The sequence below is a fragment of the Bison bison genome, unplaced genomic scaffold, assembly GCF_000754665.1.
Source record: "Bison bison bison isolate TAMUID 2011002044 unplaced genomic scaffold, Bison_UMD1.0 scf7180017864289, whole genome shotgun sequence".
In the NCBI taxonomy this organism is placed as follows: domain Eukaryota; kingdom Metazoa; phylum Chordata; class Mammalia; order Artiodactyla; family Bovidae; genus Bison; species Bison bison.
The window spans coordinates 9,717,525-9,733,178 of NW_011494861.1; the positions used below are offsets into that span (position 1 = coordinate 9,717,525).

The 15,654-nt window shown below is 61.9% G+C and overlaps 1 protein-coding gene across 1 annotated transcript in view; it reads left to right on the forward strand.

The window, feature by feature from the left end:
* Positions 1 to 15,654, forward strand: part of MEGF6 (multiple EGF-like-domains 6) — a 105,876-nt gene that overhangs the window by 77,386 nt on the left and 12,836 nt on the right. The window contains exons 11-22 of the mRNA XM_010850209.1: positions 2,803 to 2,928; positions 3,839 to 3,961; positions 5,774 to 5,896; positions 6,225 to 6,362; positions 7,147 to 7,266; positions 7,623 to 7,745; positions 8,278 to 8,448; positions 8,790 to 8,921; positions 9,643 to 9,771; positions 11,953 to 12,081; positions 12,765 to 12,899; positions 13,161 to 13,295. Coding sequence (XP_010848511.1) covers positions 2,803 to 2,928; positions 3,839 to 3,961; positions 5,774 to 5,896; positions 6,225 to 6,362; positions 7,147 to 7,266; positions 7,623 to 7,745; positions 8,278 to 8,448; positions 8,790 to 8,921; positions 9,643 to 9,771; positions 11,953 to 12,081; positions 12,765 to 12,899; positions 13,161 to 13,295 — 1,584 coding nt within the window. The remainder of the gene's footprint in view (positions 1 to 2,802; positions 2,929 to 3,838; positions 3,962 to 5,773; positions 5,897 to 6,224; positions 6,363 to 7,146; positions 7,267 to 7,622; positions 7,746 to 8,277; positions 8,449 to 8,789; positions 8,922 to 9,642; positions 9,772 to 11,952; positions 12,082 to 12,764; positions 12,900 to 13,160; positions 13,296 to 15,654) is intronic.

Consider the following 15,654-nt stretch of genomic DNA (forward strand, 5'->3'; position numbering starts at 1 on the left):
ATTGAGTCAGTGATGCCGTCCAGCCATCTCATCCTTCTCCTCCTGCCCCCAATCCCTCCCAGCATCAGAGTCTTTTCCAATGAGTCAACTCTTCTCATGAGGTGGCCAAAGGACTGGAGTTTCAGCTTTAGCATCATTCCTTCCAAAGAAATCCCAGGGCTGATCTCCTTCAGAATGGACTGGTTGGATCTCCTTGCAGTCCAAGGGACTCTCAAGAGTCTTCTCCAACACCACAGTTCAAAAGCATCAATTCTTTGGCGCTCAGCCTTCTTCATAGTCCAACTCTCACATCCATACATGACCACAGGAAAAACCATAGTCTTGACTAGATGGACCTTTGTTGCCAAAGTAGAGTTGATTTCCTTTAGGATTGACTGGTTTGATCTCCTTGCAGTCCAAGACTTTTAAGAGTCTTCTCCAGCACCACAATTCATTATTTCACTTCCAAATATGGGCACATTGATGGTTGAATTTTAGAAGTGCACATGTGAATTGCAGAGGTACACAAACATTGGTCCCCGCAGGGGCTGTGGAACCCCCTTGCTCCTGAAGCTCGAAGCTTCAGCTCTGAGCCTGGTCCATTCAGGCATGGGGAAATGGTATGTGGACTCCATGGCTATGACTCACAGTGACCTGAGGGCTTGGAAGCTTTATCCCCAGCTCTAGGCACTGGGCATGCAGAGGCTGGCCCTCCCCTGAGCTGTACAGCCCAGCGCCTGAGAAAAACTACCTTGCTAAGCTTTCCGGGCATCCTGGGCACAGGATGTGTGAGATGATGATGTGGGACTTGGCTTCCTCGTGTGTAGCACAGCTTGGGGGCATCTGGAACGTTAGGATTTGTGCAGCAGAGCAAGAGACTCGGGCTTGTATTGGGGAGGCTCAAAGCTGCATGGGGAGCTGGACACCTCCGTGGGATTTCTTCCCCGGTGGGCTTCTGTGGGCCCAGTACCAGGTCGCCCCTGGACCCGTCTCGGGGGTCCTGCCATAGCTCTGTGGGACGTCCTTGCAGCCGCAGTGTCTGCCCAGCCGTTCCCCTGGCCCTCTCTCTGTGTGCCTGCCCGGCGCTGCCAGGATGGGCTTCTGGTTCTTGTTATGAGCTCTGAGCAGTGATGCAGTTGGTGCTGTAAACACAGACAGGGCCCCAGGAGTGGGCTGGCTCAGGCCATACTTGGAAGCCTCTGGAGTTGATGGCAGTGGGTTAAGCAGAGCTGTCTCGGGGGAGGAATGTGGGGCTTTGGGGGTCAGCGCAGAATTGGGGGTGGGTGGCTGCAGAGGGGGCCTAGAGGCTGTCTGGGACCGGAGACATGGCCATCCTGCTTGCCTCCGTCCGAACCGGATCTCGGGTCTCTGCTGCTCCCCCTCGACACGTGGCAGAGGCAGATGTGGCCAGGAGACAGCCTGCCCTGCACCCTGGGTGTTCACTCCACCCCAAGAGCAGGGCTGGCTCGGCCCCGGGGGTACCCTCAGCTCTAGTTCCTCCCCCACACACTCCTCGTGGGGAACCAGCAGGATGGCGAGTGCTGGGTTTTGGCTTTTGGGGAGCATACTTGCTTTGAAGGAAGTCTTGTTCTTGGCAGACACTGTGGGCCTGGCCACTCTGAGCCTTGAGGCTGTTCGCTTGCTCTGCGTGCAGACCCGGCTGCTCCTGGCTCCACGGGCCTCAGTGGTGGGGTGGATCGCTCCTGGCCCCCAGACCCACTGACAGTGAATGGCCTCTCCAGACTCAGGCCCTGAGGCCCCCCTGAAGTCTGTGATGACAGCACAGGTGGTGTCTGGGGATGAATCCCTGCCCCCTGGCGGTCGCTGTGTTTAGTACCAGCACTCAGGCTTGCTCTGGCCCAGGCCCGCTGGGCAGTGATCTGCGCCTCACCGCGGTGCATTCTTGAAGCTTTACTGCAGAGCTGGGGACCTGTCCCTCCCTAACCACAAGGCCTCTACCAGCGACTTGGTGGAGCTACCGGAGGCCAGGTGTCCTCCCTGGATGCCCAGTCTCGCCCAGTGCCCTCTCCCTGGGCACAGCCTCAACGCATCCACACAGGACATAGACACCCACTTGCCTAGCCTGACCCATAAGAGCCTTGCTCTAGGTGGGCCTGAGCGGGAACACCTGGACCCCTGGCATCCTAGGACTGGGATGGGGGTCCCTGGCTCTGACCTCACCAAGTGCTGTCCCCACAGCTGCTGAGAGGAGTGGGGTCTGGGTGAGGTCAGGTGGGGGTGAGGCCCCACCTGGGGTGGGCGGGTGCTGCAGTGGTCCGACAAGCTGGTGGCTAGGTCTGCAGGTCATGGTGGCTGTCCACGGAGGCCCATGCCTGCCCCTCTGCCCTGGCCTGATGACCAACAGTGGAGTGTCTGGGTCTTCCCCAGCCCCTGCTGGCCTCCTGCTCCTCCAGGGAAGCTCCCAGCCTGCTGGACCCTGAGCCCTGGATGCCCTGACCCTCAGCAGGGCCTGGTGTTTTGTGCTCTGTGCCCGGGGTTGCGGGGCGGGGGCTGGGCTTCCACTGGGGTGCTCTGCAGTGCCTCCTTACATCCAGTCCTGGGGCAGGCTGGACCAGAGGACCCAGATTCGGATCATGGCCCTGTGTGTCCCATGTGTGGGCCGAGAAACAAAGCCAGGCCTGCGACCTGGACGGGAGCTGTGTTGCCCTCTCAAAGCCCCTGCTTTTGGGACGCGGACAGGAAGGACGGAGGGGCTCGGAGGTGCCAGAAGCTTCCTGCAGGAGGTGCTCTGAGCCTGCCTGGGGTGGAGCCCTTCGGCCGGGCCGTCCTCCTGGGGTGACCTGACTCCTCTCGGGTCTCCAGCCATCAACTCCTGCGCCGTGGGCAATGGTGGCTGCCAGCACAACTGCGTCCAGCTCACAGTGACCCAGCACCGCTGCCAATGCCGGCCCGAGTTCCAGCTCCAGGAGGATGGCAGGCGCTGCGTCCGTGAGTGTCCCAGGGGTGAAGGCAGGGGATCAGGGCTGGGCCTTCCACTGGGACCCCCTGCCCGTTCTCCATGCTCCTTCAGACCTTCCCCGGGGATCATGCAGCCAAGTCCCTCCCTGCTTGGCCACTGGTGTTGCAGGAGGGTCTGAGGGGTCCTATCTATGTCGTTGCCTTTGGTTGACCTGTGATCACACCGGGGGCTCCTTGACTGTGGAGAGTGATGGGGCATCATCCAGCCCCCCTGGGCCCTGGGGAGGAAGCCCGTCAGGCTGTGCTCTGGGATCTCACATCTTTGGGGGCAGGAAGCTTAGGATGGGGGTACTGGCATGAAGAGGAAGGGCATCCTGTGTTGTCTCAGTTCTGAGGCCTGCCCTGGCCTTGGCGTGGGCATGCAGGCCCCAGCCCTGGCCCTCAGGCAGAGGAGACTGGCCAGGCCCTGTCTGGCTCCTTGCCCTGGGGTCCCAGGGCTGTGGGTCATGGAAGGGGTCCTCTGCTGACGGAGAAGGTGGAGCAGGCCCAGGAGACCCCTGAGAAGTGGGAAGGGATGGGTGCAGGGCTGGTGCTGAGGGAGTCCTTCCCACCCTACCTGGCCTTCTAGGTCCCTGGGGGTCAGGACTGAGTGTGGGCCAGCGGTGGGGCAGGGTGGCACGAGTTCACAGGGCTGGGGCTCCGACAAGAAGAGAGGTGGGGGAGCTGGCCATGCGTTCACCGCCCTCTGTCTTCTCTGGAGTCGTCTGGGAGTGCCTGGGGCTCCCCTGACCCCTAGTCCACGTCCCAGCCTGTCAGGACAGAGCAGGAGGGGTGAGATCTCTAGGTGGGGGCTCACCAGAGGCCCTGGGGTGGGGACCCCAAACCTGCTGGATCTTCCACGCCTGCCCTTTGCCCCCATTCCTCCTGGCCATGACCGCAGGGAGAAACCCATGCGCAGACAGGAATGGCGGCTGCATGCACAGGTGCCGGGCACTCCGGGGCCTTGCCCACTGCGAGTGCCACGAGGGCTACCAGCTGGCAGTAGACCGCAAGGCCTGCGAAGGTAAGACGCCCTCCCTGTGCTAGAGCCAGTCCAGGTCAGCCGCACGGGGTCAGCTCCCTGCATCCCCCCTCAGGGGCCTGTGTGTGCGGGGCCAGTTCCCGTGTTGTCACTCTCGGCTGACCTGGGATGATGCAGGGTCATCTCTAGGACTGGGGTTGCCGGTGGCGGGGTGGAGGGTGGGAGATGGAGAGGAAGGGCGGGAGCTCAAGGAACTGCTCCCAAAGAGAGTCTCGTGTCTGCAGGAAGACAGTTCTCAGGGTGCCTTGTTAGTTTTAAATCTCTCTCTTAGGTGTTAGCTAACCAGTACCTGCTTGTTAGGGCTTCCCTGGTGGCTCAGTGGTGAAGAACTCACCTGCCAAGCAGAAGATGCAGGTTTGATCTCTGAGTTGGGAAGATCCCCTGGAGAAGGAAATTCAATCCACTCCAGTATTCTTGCCTGGAGAATCCCATGGACAGAGGAGCCTGGAGGGCTACAGTCCATGGGGTTGCAAGAGTCAGACATAACTTAGCGAGTAAACAACAACCTGCTTATTAGAGAAAGGGTCATCACTGTGACCTGAGTGACATCCCCGAGCCAGTTTCCAGGTTGTCTCTAGGCTCGTTGGTTAATGGGTGCATAGAGCATCACCCCAGAATGTGGTGAGCATACAGCATCACCCCAGAGCGTGGTGGGCACAGCTTCTTAGAACATGCTCCGACCTCATGGCTCTAGGCTCGTTGGTTAATGGGTGCATAGAGCATCACCCCAGAGCGTGGTGGACACAGCTTCTTACATGCTCCGACCTCATGGCTCTAGGCTTGTTGCTTAATGGGTGCATAGAGCATCACCCCAGAGTGTGGTGGGCACAGCTTCTTAGAACATGCTCCCACCTCATGGCTCTAGGCTGTTGGTTAATGGGTGCATAGAGCATCACCCCAGAGCGTGGTGGGCACAGCTTCTTAGAACATGCTCTGACCTCATGGCTGCACGGGCGTCCACTGTGCGGTGTTGGTTGCCCCACCTCAGGACTCGGGTGTCCCTGCTCCCCCCTGTTACACGTGGTTGTGGATGAGCAGCCTGGGCCTGTCCCCCTGACTCCTGGGGTGAGTCTCTGAAGTGATGTGGTGCCTCCAGGGCATGCTGTGGTCATTTCCCGAGGAGTCCTGCCTGACGGCCATCAGAGAGACAGGTCTGTGGGTGCAGAAGCTTGTTGTTCCATGTCACTATCAGGAAAGTGTTCTAGGTCTCACTGCCAATGTGATGGACATGTCCTGGCATTCCGAATGCAGTGGCTTCAGAGAACCCAGTGGGAAATGAGGCTGAGGGTCAGCTTCATTCCAGGGACTTTCAGGCGGCGGGACTGAGGCAGTCATCGGGGATGCTAGGTCCCGAGGCCAGTGCCACTCGGCCACAGGGAAGAAGCTGTAGCTTGACCCTGGATGACAGAGTGCGCTTTCTCCCACTGGCCCCCGGAGGCTGGTGGCGAAAGGCCCCTTCTGTGCCTGGCCTGGATGAGGGGTGCTTGGCAAGAGCAGACACACACATCTCAGGGACCGTGGGCTCAGAGAGGCGGAACAGCGCCCACTGCTGCTGGTGGGGCCTGAACCCAGACTTCCAGCTGTGCCCTCCTCGCCCTGGGATGGACCACAGCTCTGCACCTGGAGTGTGTTGATGAAAGCAAAGGTGCTCAGAGGGAAGCAGGAGAGGGCACCGGGGGCCTCTACTGGCACAGGGCGCCTGGGCCCTGACCCCTTGGTGAAGACCACCTCTGGGGGCTGAGCCTCCCAGGCCAGTGGCCCAAAGTGCCCTTCACCCCCAATGTCTCCCATCAGATGTGGATGAATGTGCCACGGGCCTGGCCCAGTGTGCACACGGCTGCCTCAACACGCACGGCTCCTTCAAGTGTGTGTGCAATGCGGGCTACGAGCTGGGTGCTGATGGCCGGCAGTGCTACCGTGAGTGGACAGTGGGCGACGGCACCACCGGGCGTGGAGATGCCACATGGCTCCCCAGGCCCCCACAGCTGTCGGCTCGCTTTGGCTGAGGGGCAGAACTTCCTTGTCAGTCGAGGGCGGCGTTGGGCCTGGGGGCTGACTGTGGGTCCTGGGAGGATGGGGGAGGACAGAGGGACCCCAGGAGGACAGGGTTCCAGGGTCCACTGAGCCCAGGAGCTCCGTGCAGCCTGTTTCCCAGTGGACTGGCAGCAGCTAGGGCGGGAGGACTGCGCCAGCTCGGGGTATCCCCCCAGCACTGATCCCACGTCCCTGGTGGCTCTGGCCGCAGGGATCGAGATGGAGATTGTGAACAGCTGTGAGGCAGACAACGGTGGCTGCTCCCACGGCTGCAGCCACAGCAGCGCGGGCCCTGTCTGCACCTGCCCCCATGGCTACGAGCTGGACGAGGACCAGAGGACGTGTATCGGTGCGAGCCACCTCCTTCCCGACTGCCGTCCCCCAAGCCAGAGGCTCGCTGCTGCCCTGGGGCAGTGCCCGGGTTTGATGCCGTGAATGGGAACCTCCCTCCTGTTGCCCCCAGTCCTGTTCCCTCAGCCCCGGGAAGGGATGGGGGTGGTACAAGGGGGCCTGGTGAGAGGCAGCATCGCGACCCCGCAGAGCACCCACCGCCCCATGTCCACCTGCAGCTCTGCTCAGCCGCTTGGTCAACACCCATGTGCTGTGGCACGTGAGCATCCTCTCTGCATCAGCGGGCACTTCCTAGCACCTGCCACTCCCTACCCTGCTCCCACAGCAGGCAGGGTGGCCCTGGGCTGCCACCTGCGTCCTGGTGTGCCGTGTGTGCAGGGCCGGGGACATACCTGGGTGCCTATGTGATTGTGGGCGAGTATGTGCAACCCACATGCAGGTGTGCATACAGTCATGTGCAAGTGTGTGTGTGCATGTGGTTGCCTGCAGGTAGTTGTGGGTGGGTGTGCGTGTGGTTGTGTGCAGGATTTTGTGCGCACGCGTGCATGTGGTTGTGTGCAGGTAGTTGTGGGTGAGTGTGCGTGTGGTTGTGTGCAGGTTTTTGTGCGCACGTGTGTGTGTGGTTGTGTGCAGGTAGTTGTGTGCAGGTGTGCACGTGGTGTGTAGGTGTGTTTGTGAGGTGTGCATGTGGCTGTGTGCAGGTGTGTGCACACTACCATGCTGTGGAAGGAGTGCACGTGGGTGGCACTGGTGCCAGCTGGGTTGTGGTGTGTGCCCTGCAGACGTCGACGACTGTGCCGCCTCCCCCTGCTGCCAGCAGGTTTGCACCAACAGCCCCGGTGGCTACGAGTGCAGCTGCTATGCTGGCTACCGGCTCAGTGCGGATGGCTGCAGGTGTGAGGGTGAGTGGTGGGCGGCTGGTGTGGCTGGGGAGTGGGGTGTCCTAAGGATGACATGGGGTGGGCTCTGGCCCCCGCCCAGCACTCTGTCTCTGGGTGTTGGTTTAATGCCTGCCGTCTGCAGGTTTGTGGAGGCCTTCCTGTTTCCTCCCCTGTGTGGTCACTGTCTTTCTCTCTGGGCTGGGCCTGCACCCCCAACTGCCTCTGGCCTGCCCTTTCTCGAGTAGGAGGCCAGGAGGGTGGCTGTGGCGTGGGTGTCACCCAGCAGGTCCCCATCCCATGGGGAGGGGTGGGGCGGGAGCACCGCCCCAAGGCCCCGACCCCTGGAGGACGGGCGCCACCCCTGGGTTTGCCCGCAGACGTGGACGAGTGCGCCTCTGGCCGCGGTGGCTGCGAGCACCACTGCGCCAACCTGGCCGGCTCCTTCCAGTGCTCCTGTGAGGCCGGCTACCAGCTGGACGAGGACCGCAGGGGGTGCACCTGTGAGTCTCCGCCTGGCCCCATGGGACCCTGTCTTCCTGCAGCACTGGGGCCCCACTCCCTGCTTCCCAGCTGGATGGACCTCACCTCAGACCAGCCTCCCACTGTGGGATGGGCTAGGGATGGGTGGGTGAGAGGGGCTGGACAGACAGGGGCCCCCAGGCAAGGTGTTACGCAGGGGTCCCAGTGGTCCAGCTTCAGCCCCTCCCAGACGAGAGGAGGGACTTCATTCAGGGACTGAGGACCATGTCCAGAGCAGAGGGCTCTCCTGTCCCCACGCCCTCTCCACACTTAGGGTCCCTCGGGCTAGTGCGGGAGCTGGGACAGCTGGGGCGGACGTGGCGAGAGTCAGGTCCTCAGGACCTGGAGCCTCCTCTGTCCTGAGAAGTAGGCTCACTCCTGGTGACCCGGGTGAGGAGGGGCATGGTGGAGTCTGTAGGTGGGGGTCCTGGGGTGGCACCGAGGGGCAGGGGAGTCAATCCTGACGAGGACAGGTGAGCGGCAGGGACTCAGGGGCCTTCGTGCTCTGCCCAGCCCTGGAGCTGCCCGAGCTGGTCCTGGATGGCCACCTCCCCCTCGGGCGCCCCCCTCTGCACGTCGCGGTGCTCCAGGACGAGCTGCCCCACCTCTTCCAAGACGACTACGTCGGGGCTGAGGAGGAAGAGGCCGAGGCACGGGGCGAACACACACTGCAGGAAAAGTATGGTGAGAGGCGGGCCCGTCCCCGGGCCTCCGTGCCAGCACCCCCTGGGCCCGGCTGCTGCCCAGCCTACGGTCCTGGGCATGAGGAAGTCTTCCTGTGAGCGCCTTGTTTGACCAAGGCTCAGAGAGGCCAAGAGGCTTGCTCAGTCTGCCCAGTGTGTCCGGGGCTGAGCCTGGCTGCCCACTTAAGGCCCTTTCTGGCCCCTGTGTGGCTCCCTTGTCTCCGTTCACCCACGTGGGGCCTGCATGGCCCGAGGATGCCCTGTGCCCCCTTCTCTGGGTAGGGTCCAGGGCCAGGGGCCAGGGGCCAGGCTCTGAGGCTCCTCTCTCAATCCGTCCCCCAGTCTGCCTGGACGACACCTTTGGCCCAGACTGCAGCTTGACCTGTGATGACTGCAGGAATGGGGGAACCTGCCTCCCCACGCTGGACAGCTGTGACTGCCCCGACGGCTGGACCGGGCTCATCTGCAACGAGAGTGAGGCTGCTATGGGGGCGGGGCTGTGTGGGGGACAGGGCCCAGGAGCCCTAGGACCTGCATGGCACGGACAGTCCACTCCTCCTACCATCCTGGGCAGGGGCTTCCTGGGTCCTTCCATTCACTCATTCCTTCAGGGTCTCCCAGCTGCCTTCTCCACGCCAGGTCCTCTTCTAGGTGCTGTGAGACCCTGGGGGCTCGCAGAGCCTGGTGTCTGCCCCTCAGAGATGTTACGGTCGATGAGGGTCCAGCCACAAGCAAGCCAGCAGCTAACTGAGACAAAAAGGGGTCTGATGAAGAGCAGTGGGTGGGCAGGCCAGTCATGCTAGAGTCTCCGGGGGGACAGGTGACTTCCCCAGGCCACACAGCAAGTGGGCAGCTGAAGCACATTTGAACACTGCTGTCTCCCACCCTCTGTCCAGGGCATGTCCACTCCCTGCCCAGCGGCCCTCTAGTCTCAGAGGCCATAGTGACTGAAAGTGCTGGTTGAGAAGGTGCACCTGTTGGAGTTCAGAGGGAGAGGATGCAGGATTGATGAGTGATGTCTGCCATACATGTGGGCAGGGTCCCGGGGCACAAATGCCGTTGGGTGCTGCTCTGGGAAGTTGCTTCTGAACTGGAGGCTTGACCCCCAGGAGGGTGTCTGTATCTCTGGAGGGGTTTCTGAGTGCAGGGTCCTTTTGCGGGCCGACGACCCTAAACTCCTCTGTCCCCCTTGCAGCTTGTCCTCCGGACACCTTCGGGAAGAACTGCAGCTTCTCCTGCAGCTGTCAGAACGGCGGGACCTGTGACCCTGTGACGGGGGCCTGCCGCTGCCCCCCAGGGGTCGGCGGAGCCCACTGTGAGGACGGTGGGTGCAGCCCCTCCTTGACCTCTGGGTTCATCCTGGGGGTGGAGGTGAGGGGCAGGCACCACCTCTTGGCTCCTGGTCCCCTTTCTCCTGCAGTGGTGGGGAAAGTGACGGTATGGTATAGAGGAAGCCCTTTAGTGCAAGGAGCACTGGGTTATCATTGGCTGTTCTCACAGGGCCTGACTAACGCAGGTGGTGAGGACTTGTGGGAAGAACAGCACTTTTGTAACTGGGTCCCCTGAGAAGTGGTGAACTCCCTGTTCCTGGATGCATTCAAGGAGAGCTACGTGATGGCTGGGTGGGGTTTGCAGAAGGGAGCGTGCCTGGGCTGTGGCTTCTTGGGATGACACTAACATCCTTTCTAACTCTGAAGTTGCAACATTTTTGGAGGAACTGGAGTCCACAGAAATTTCCCAGGTGCCTGACGCTTCATTTTAAAGTCTTCAGACCTTTACGTTTCTGCTACTTTTGCTGGCAAATACAGCTAGTATTTCAAGGACTTCTGTCTTAGCAGCGATGGCAACAATTGGTGGACGGTTCCCAGTGCCCAGGCGGCCTGTGTGGGGTGGCAGGGCAGGTCTTTCTGCCTCCTCCCTCTGGTCACCTTCTCAGCTTGGTCGCATCCCTGTTTCTTTTCCTGCGATCTGCCATCCCTACTCTGAGTGAGAGCTGAAAGCACCCTGCCTGTTGGAAGCTGTATGTGTGTTGTTCAGTTGCTAAGTTGTGTCCCACTTGTGACCCTGCAGACTGCAGCACACCAGGCTCCTCTGTCCTTCACTCTCTCCCAGAGTTTGCTCAGACTCGTGTCTGTCGAGTCGGTGATGCCATCCAACCCTCTCATCCTCTGCGCCCTTTCTCCTCCTGCTCTCAATCTTCCCCATCATGAGAATCTTTTCCAATGAGTTGGCTCCTTGCTTCAGGTGGCCAAAGGATTGGAGCTTCAGCTTCCAGTGAATATCCAGGGTTGATTTCCCTTAGGATTGACTGGTGTGATCTCCTTGCTGTCCAAGGGACTCTCAAGAGTCTTCTCCAACTCCACAGTTTGAAAGCATCAGTTCTTTGGTGCTCAGCCTTCCTTATGGTCCAACTCTCTCATCCATACATGACTACTGGAAAAACCACAGCTTTGACTATACGGACCTTTGTCAGCAAAGTGATGTCTCTGCTTTTTAATAATGTGCATTTGGTCATACCTTTCCTTCCAAGGAGCAAGCGTCTTTTAAATTCATGTATATGTGATGGGTCCTCAGTGGACCCATGGGACTCCTAGCAGATAAAGGGCCTCCATCTCAGTACTTCCCTTGGTGACATGGTGTGGCTTCCCAGAGACTAGGCCTCAGTCAGGGTCCTGGGAGTAAAGTGCACCTGTGCAGGTGAGCTGGAGAAGGTTCGTCCCAGCTCTCAGGGGCCCCTCTACGAGTTTCCTAGACTCCAGGTGCCCCGGGCTCATGACTGTCCCTCTAGCCTCTGCCTCCGTCTCCCCATGGCCTCCTCTTTTTGTGTCTAGCCTCCCTCTCCTTTCCCTTCTCGGGACACTTGTTGGGTTAGCTCGCTGGGACAGTCCAGGATGGTCCCACCAGGAGATCTGGATGGCCAGGATGTGGACGTTCCTTGGGGTCACCATGCAGGTCCCTGAAGCCCTTCAGAAGGCAGGTCAGGAGCAGAGCTGAGTCAGAGTGAAGCATTTGGGGAGGAGGGCACAACCCCGCCCTGGCCCTGGGCCCCTTGAACTTGGGCCTGTGTCCTTCCCTCTGTGAGTTCCAGAGGCCAGGCTCGATGACCACTGAGGGACAGGCATCAGGATGCTGTTGGTGCCAGTCAGATGGAGAGCGTGGGCTCTCGGAGCCACTCCTGCACGTGGTGAAGATGTGATGGCCTCCAGTCTGGCCACCGTCCGGGGCCGCAGACCCTGGGGGCACAGGCCCGCAGGGGCAGACGGCCACACTCATGGGGCTCACCTCATCCTGCCCTGCCCCCAGAGGCCCTCGCCAGCCCCAGGGACCCTCTCTGTCTGGGGCACAGGGTCCTTGGGCTTCCGGTGGCCCTGAAGCCCTGCGGCCGCACCCTGGTGGCCCAGGCCTCTCCAGGCTCCTGTACTGGGTGCTAATGTCGCTCTCGGAGCATCTCCTTGGGTGGGAGGCCATGTCTGGGTGGGCAATCAAGAGGCCCCCCTTCCCCCAGGCTGCCCCAAAGGCTTCTATGGCAAGCACTGCCGTAAGAAGTGCCACTGTGCCAACCGGGGCCGCTGCCACCGCCTCTACGGGGCCTGCCTCTGTGACCCGGGGCTCTACGGCCGCTTCTGCCACCTGGGTGAGTCCCACTGACCAATGGGCGCTTGGATCTGAGGGGGGCGGGGCCACACAGTGGGCTGGGTTCTTCCTGCCTGGTTCCAGCTTGTGTTCAACCATCAGTCTTCACAGATAAGGACACGGGGGCTCAACGAGGTCCCCAGCTGGGGTGAGGGGCCTGCAGACTCAAAGTCCTTTGGACTGTGCTGGCTGCCAGAGCATCTGGGTGGGCGGCCCTCACCCCAGTCAGGCTGGTGAGTGGCTTGCAGGCCTGGGCGGGGGCAGGTCCCCCCACCCTCGGGAGCTCCAGGGCACAGAGCTTGTCTTGGCTTTTGGAACTTCCTGGGAGCAAGTCCTGAGCCCCCACTGGGGTCACACCCCCCTTCCCTGGGTCCGCAGACACCCAGGATGGTGCAGGGAGAAGCGGTGGGCTGCTGGAGAAAAGCCAGCAGGCCTCACCCCAGCAGCTCTTGTAGGAGGATTGTTCAGAGGGAGGCAGTGAGGGTCCCAGGTGTTCCCTGGCTGGGAAGTGCCTCTCTATGAGCCTGTTTCTCGTCTGCAAAGTGGGCAGTGTGCCTGGTGCTCTAGGCACCAGCGACTCTGTGTGGGGTCCCAGATACAACTAGGTGGACGGGGCCAGAGATCTTGGCTGGAGTGGGCGCTGGCAGTGGGCAGGCCCCCCTCACACTGCATTCTGGGGTGCAGCCTGCCCGCCATGGGCCTTTGGGCCAGGCTGCTCAGAGGAGTGCAAGTGTGAGCAGCAGAATACGCGTGCGTGCGATAAGAGGGATGGCAGCTGTGCCTGCAAGGCGGGCTTCAGGGGCGAGTGGTGCCAGGATGGTGAGTACAGGGCCGGGGGGAGGAAGAGGGCCCCAGGGGAGGGGGACAGGCCCCAGGGGAGGGTGAGCAGGTCCCAAGGGAGAGGGACAGGCCCCAGCAGAGGGGGACAGGCCCCAGGGGAGGGGGAAAGGCCCCAGGGGAGAGGGACAGGCCAGGGGAGGGCGGGCAGGTCCCAGGGGAGAGGGACAGGCCCCAGGGGAGGGGGGACAGGCTCCAGGGCCCTTGGAACCTTGCAGACGCCTTTCCCCTCTCCCTCTGCAGAGTGCCAGCCGGGCTTCTTTGGGCCAGGGTGCCGGCAGGCGTGCACCTGCCCCCCGGGCGTGGCCTGCGACCCTGTCAGTGGCGAGTGTGGGAAGCAGTGTCCCGCTGGCTACCACGGGGAGGACTGCGGCCAAGGTGAGTGGCCCCAGTGCCCAGGTAGGGTGCAGGGTATCTGGCCGTGCAGGGCGCCAGGCACCAGAAGTGCTGGAGCTGGGTACCGCGTCAGCCCTAAAGCCTGGCTCTGGCAGCACCTTGACTGCTGTGTCCCCACCCTGGTCATGCAGTGGTGACTCAGCCACAGGTCTGCCTGTCCCTGTGCACCCAAGAGGGCAGGAGCTCATGTGTGTGTGTGTATACACGCATGTACACTTTGTGTGTGTGTGTGTGTGTGTGCGTGCGTGTGGATGTGCAGGGCTGCTGGCAGGGTTGGTACCACTCCCAGATCATCCCCTCCCTTGCTCGTTCACTCCCTCCATCATGGGACAGACTGAGTGCGCTTTGTGCTGGAAGCCAGCCGGGGACTCCTCCCTGGTGGGTCTGAGCAGGCAGGACAGAGGCAGTTGCTCCCAGGGGTGGTGTCTCGAGAGGCCTGGGCTGGAGGTGCCAGCGTGGGGTGTGGGTGATGACTGTAGGCCCTCCGTGTGGATGCCGAGGCTGGGACAGTGTGAATGGGTGCCAAGCAGGGAGAGGCTGGAGGCAGGAGGTCCTCGTTTATATGGGGGAGCCCTTGATGTGAGCATCAGCACTGCCGTGGCTGCCAACGGAGTGTAGGCAGGTCAGGACCTCCCTCAGCGCAGGGTACACTGTCCTCACCCGTCAGCCAAGGCAGGTGGGAGTGGAGAGGGGGCCTGCAGTGTGACTGGCGTGACTCCCACTGGAGGCAGTGGTCCGAGTCCCCTCAGGGACGAGGAGGGCCTGGGGGCCACTGCCGATCCCAACCCGGGGAGTCAGTCTCCCTCTACACCCAGGCCTGGACCCCCCTCTCAGTGGTGGTCCTGGAGACCCCCGGGATGATCTGGGCTCTGATTCCCTTGGTGCAGGAGGGCTGTGTGTAGGGCTTAGAACCCAGCTTGGAAACCAAGTATCCCCACAAGCCCAACCTACACTCGGGGGGCCTCTGTGGTCTCGAGGGCCTTCAGGAGCCAGGCACGTCATCCCATCCGTGAATCAGCGTGGGAGCTGGTGGACCTCGCCTGCCTGGCGTGGGCTCAGGCTCCGTGACTCCCCTGACTTCTCTCTGCGCCCTCCCCTTCCTCCACTCCTGCCGGCGGCCGCTGTCCAGCAGTGCCCTCCAAGGAGGCCTGAGTGCTGAGACTCGAAGGGCCTTAACCCCCGTCCTTCCCTGCCGGACTTCTTTGTCTTCCTTTCCCTTTTCTCTTCAAAAGCATCCAGGGCTCCAGGGATGGGTGGCGGGACATGGACACATCTTTACGGCCGTGATGGGCTCCCTGCTGTTGTCAGGTCTGGAAAGCATCAGTACCCCAAACACGTCTGCCCGTCAGTGGAGCGGGGACCCCCCAGATGGCGGAACAGCTCCGTGTGCCCTGCTGGGCCTCCCTGCCCCTGTCCACGCTGCCTGGGTGCCTGCATGTGCGCCCAGTGTGTGTGCCGCCTGGGGTCCTGTGGGCGAGCAGGTGCCTGTAGGTGTGGGCCCTCAGGGCAAGGGTTCAAGGGGTGTGTCCTTTGTCCAGAGCCCATCCCGGGGCCAGAGAGACCCCAGACCTGGGAACTCACGCCATTCCGGCTGACATCTCCCCCTACCCAGGGAGGGCGCGTCCTCAATTCTCAGTCCCGCTGAGTGTTGTGGTGGGAGAGAGGGGTTTTCTGATTCTTTGGTGTGGAGTGTGGACCCCAGCCTGTCCACTCCAGGTGCCTGGCTGGCCTTCCAGGGCCCAGAACTTTCTTTATAGCAGCATCACAGCAGCCACATGGTGCTGGGGCCAGCAAGGCCTTCTCATCATCTGGGTTACCGCCCTAGTCAAGCAGGTATAGGGGGGACAGGGGGCCCTGCCAGGCCATTGGAGCCACCACTGCAGCCCACATGGATGGGGTCAGGCTCCATGATCCCAATGTTCTTTTCTGAAGCTCTGCTTTGGGCCCAGAGCGGCTGGTCCCTCCTCCCCAGGCTTTTCTCACTCCCGAACACGTGGTGACCACATGGGGTCCCCATGGTGGACCACAGTGGGAGGAAGGCAGACAGAGCGGGCCTGCCACCGCTCTCCAGGGTCCTGACTCACCCCCCATAGGCCCTGCCATCTGCGGCCTCCAGGCCACCCCTCACCACTGCTCCTACGTGGGCCTTTCCCTGCCCCGTGTCCCCATCTCCTGTTCACTCCTGTGACTGCCCTCATCACCCTGGGGACCCGGGCTGTGTCCAGCAACCCTGTGGGGCAGGTGAAGGGGGCAGGTGCTGGGGACAGGTGAGGGGGGCAGGAGCAGGGGGCAGTTGGGGGTGCAGGTGAGGGGGGCAGGTGCAGGGGGCAGGTGAGGGGGC